The 4082-nt window shown below is 43.5% G+C and overlaps 1 protein-coding gene across 1 annotated transcript in view; it reads right to left on the bottom strand.

Annotated features, from left to right (window-relative positions):
- Window positions 1–360: 360 nt before the first annotated feature.
- The window catches only part of LOC122546722 (protein kinase C and casein kinase II substrate protein 3-like), a 4593-nt gene continuing 871 nt past the window's right edge, over window positions 361–4082 (bottom strand). The window contains exons 2-3 of the mRNA XM_043685370.1: window positions 1658–1833; window positions 361–510 (exon numbers count right to left, since the gene is read on the bottom strand). Coding sequence (XP_043541305.1) covers window positions 378–510; window positions 1658–1833 — 309 coding nt within the window. The 3' untranslated portion in view covers window positions 361–377. The remainder of the gene's footprint in view (window positions 511–1657; window positions 1834–4082) is intronic.

Below are 4082 nucleotides of genomic sequence, written 5' to 3'. Positions count from 1 at the left end.
TACACAGCTAACATACAGCAAATGGCATATTTACAAAATAGTCCCGCTGTGCTGCTTCTCAATAGCTCTGTGTTGATCGCAAACTAATCCCCTACTGACCCACTCTCCCCATGGCCTTGTCTGATCCTGAACTAATTCCATTGTTCTGCTTCCTAATTGTAATACATCAATCCTGAACAAAATCTCAATGGCCCCTCTTTTGCCAACGCCCTAAATTAATCCTAAACTAATCCCCCTGCCCCCACCAACTCCCATGGTCCTACGTAAATCCCAAAGTAACCCCAATGGCCACATTCTCCCCATAGCCCTGTATCAATCCCAAACTAATCTCACGGTGCCACTTTCTTCCCAGAGTCCTACAACCACAGCAGCATCGGTCAGACACTCACCTCAAACTGTGGCCAGCTCATATCCATTCCAGGCCCGTGTGTGTTCTGCCACCAGCGTAAATCTTCCTGCTCATTGGCTGCTGTGATGCTCTGGTACAGGTCTCGATAAATGGTGTGGAAACTGTTAAAAAAAAAACCGCGAGAGAATGAAAATCCCAACCCACCTGGATGAGAAAAGCCACATGTCAGGTCAGCTCCATTGGCCCCAGTGACAGTGTGAACAAGCAGTTTCAGAGCACAGATGGGAGAGGAATATGGCACCGTCAAAAGCCTCCATGTCAAATTCAAACTGAGGCAATCAGGAACCCAGTGGGTCACACAGGCAGATTATCTGTATGTACAGAGCATCAGAGCTGGTCACAATGTTGGTCTTTTTGTAAGGTTACCATGCCCTTGAGTTTTTTTCCCCCTGGAGAGGGGGTAATTGGCCAGGCTTCAACAAGGCTGGGTTTGAAAGATTTAATGGGACCCTTTTTGTTTACTCCTAATGCCTCCGGCCTAAGGCGTTCGTGTCTTAAAAAAAGTTATAATCAAAGGGGAGTGGCCAGCTAGCTGTGTAGCTCGCCTTCATTTTGTTTCATGTTTTTGACTCAGTTCAGCAGCAATGTGTGTGAAGAAAGGCTGCTGGACTAATTCCAGCCAGGTACTTTCTCTCTCTCTAACTTCAGGCCTGTAAGCTTTTTGTATAATTTTTACTCCGTGTGCTAAGGGCTCTGTTTATGAGGATTGTTGCAAGTATTTTCAGAACAGCATCATTAAGTTGGGATAGTCTGTCGGGTTTTTGAATAAGTTATCCGGTACTCTATTTTCTGTTCGTTGTGTTTCATTCCTTAATTTTGTAAATAAATTCCGTTTGCTTAAAACTTGGCTGTCCGTTCAACTAATTCACTCTGGGAATATCCATTACAGACTTACCTGAAACAAATAGCAAAGTTACGATCTGGACTACCTGCTGAGAAATGTTTTGAGAGGTCGGGCCTGATCCGTAACCATCTCAGCGCCATCCTAATGGTGCACTGACATACACTGGGACACCCTTCCCCTGGGCCCAAGCACACTCGGACACCCTCCAGGAATGATGGCAGCTCCTTGGTGTCTCGTCATCATCGCCAAACGTAACTGGTGTCCCTTTCCTGGCACTGCCATTGGACCACCCACTGTCTAGCTGGTTATCCAATGACATGAGCACAATGTGCAGTCTATGAGCAGCTCACAGCTCCTTGTGGAATCTTCTTCTTGCCCAAGGCCCTGATGCTCAACCCTCTCACCTGTCACAGTTGGAGAGGTCGAGGTGCTTGTGGAAGTCCAACAGGATGTCCTTGAAGAATCGGAGTCGCTTCCTCTCAAAGTCCTGGCAGGTATCAAACACTTGTTCCATGTCCTCCATGTATTTGGGGTTGTATTTATTCAGCTCTTCCAGAGCTTTCACATAACGCTCTCGGCCCTGAACGCAAACAACAGTGTCATGACAGCTTGCCGCAATGCCTCCTCTCTGTCCCCTTGCCCAGTCTCCCCTCCGACCTATTGCCTTTAACCTTAGCTGTGCCTCTGACCCCTCACATTTCAAAAAGAGAATGTCCAAAATATTTAAGAAGTGGAAGTAACAAGTTTATCTATTTCAACCCAAAGATATGTCTGAATGAGACAGAAATTCCACTGACAGCACATAACTCAGTGCAAGATTCGACTAAGACAAACAATGTGCTAAGATGCCAGAGACTACAAAGAAAACTGTCAGTTGCTGTAGCATCTACTACATTGACAGCAATAAAGAATAGATATCTAACATTGAAGTCCTCTCCAAAAGAAATACCAGAAGTTAAACACCCTTCAGTTGACGAGAGAACTATAGACCTCAGATCTTCCGGAAGACGGCCAAATCAACTACCTGAGGTAGTTTTGAAGGGTCACTGGACCCAGAATGTAATCTTTGATTTTTCTTCACAGACTGCTGAGCTTTTCCTGCAACTTCTGTTTTTGTTTCAAATCAACTACCTTCTACCTAACAGATAGTTATTATTCCTATTCTGCAGGGAACACATTTGGCGAGAACAGAAAAACCTCCAGATAATCTTAATTTGTAAAAGTTAACATTTTTAACAAAGATGGAGTAAACGTAAAGGTATAAACAAAAGTAGAACTTTATAATAATTGAGGAACTTGGGGAGTGTTGGATTTTGGATATGTATCTGACAGGGTTAATAATTGATGGAGTGGAGTCAGCATTACCACTGTAATCATGCCAAAAGGACTTGGTTAGTGTAAAGAAGGTGTGTGTAGAATATAGACCTGGGGTTACTGTGCTCCTAACAATCTCTATAGTGAGCTATGTAGTATTGATGGGTCTTATAAATAGTTGCTATAATCCAATAGACTTCATAAGGTTGACTCAACAAGACTCTTGTAGTTAGTTCAGAAAAGTGGATATATGATCCAACATGGATTAAGATATGAAGGATCAGGGAAAAGCTATAGTGAAAGGTATATCCTGAGAAAGGACGGCGAGTGTTTATTTACTGGTTGCCATGGAGGATTGAGGGCACTTTTGATCTGCATATCAAAACTGGCCCTTTAGCCTTCCAGATGAGTAGCCAGAGTTATCTCTGGAGTTTTCTTTAGAATGGTGCTGTGATCTCAGCTGATGTTAATATGGGAAAGAGCAGACCCCAGAAAGAAACCTGGCTTGATGGATCATAATTTGTTCTTTTCTTTGAATTTACCATGGTGGTCTTTCACTGAAGTATTACACACAAGGCTGCAGATGTGGTTTTATCAGACCATAAGACATAGGGGCAGAAATTAGGCCATTCAGCCCATTAAGTCTCTCTGCTATTCAATCATGGCTGATAAGTTTCTCAACCCCAATCTTCCACTTTCTCCCCATAATCCTTGATCCCTTTGATACTCAAGAAACTATCTATCTCTGTCTTAAATATATTCAATGACCTGGCCTCCACAGCCTTCTTTGGCAGTGAATTCCATAGATTCACCACTCTCTGGCTGAAGAAGTTTCTCCTTATTTCCCTTCTAAAAGGTCTTCCCTAGACAGGATAGATCGAGTGAATCCTTAGAAGAGTATAAAGGAAGCAGGAGTATACTTAAGAGGGAAATCAGGAGGGCAAAAAGGGGACATGAGATAGCTTTGGCAAATAGAATTAAGGAGAATCCAAAGGGTGTTTACAAATACATTAAGGACAAAAAGGTAACTAGGGAGAGAATAGGGCCCCTCAAAGATCAGCAAGGCAGCCTTTGCGTGGAGCTGGGGGAGATACTAAATGAATATTTTTTATCAGGACATAACTGTGGAAAAGGATATGGAAGATATAGACTATAGGGTAATAGATGGTGACATTTTGCAAAATGTCCAGAGGAGGAAGTGCTGAATGTCTTGAAATGGGTAAAGGTGGATAAATCCCCAGGACCTGATCAGGTGTATCCCAGAAATCTGTGGGAAGCTGGAGAAGTGATTGCTGGGCCTCTTACTGAGATATGTGTATCATCGATAGTCACAGGTGAGGTGCCGGAAGATTGGAGGTTGGCAAACATGGTGCTATTGTTTAAGAAGGACGATAAAGACAAGCCAGGGAACGATAAACTGGTGAGCCTGACCTCGGTGGTGGGCAAGTTGTTGGAGGGAATCCTGAGGGACAGGATGTACATGTATTTGGAAAGGCAAGGACTGATTCGGGATAG

This window comes from Chiloscyllium plagiosum, unplaced genomic scaffold, assembly GCF_004010195.1.
Source record: "Chiloscyllium plagiosum isolate BGI_BamShark_2017 unplaced genomic scaffold, ASM401019v2 scaf_9583, whole genome shotgun sequence".
NCBI classification, from domain to species: Eukaryota; Metazoa; Chordata; class Chondrichthyes; order Orectolobiformes; family Hemiscylliidae; genus Chiloscyllium; species Chiloscyllium plagiosum.
This window is presented reverse-complemented; position numbering and strand designations above follow the sequence as displayed.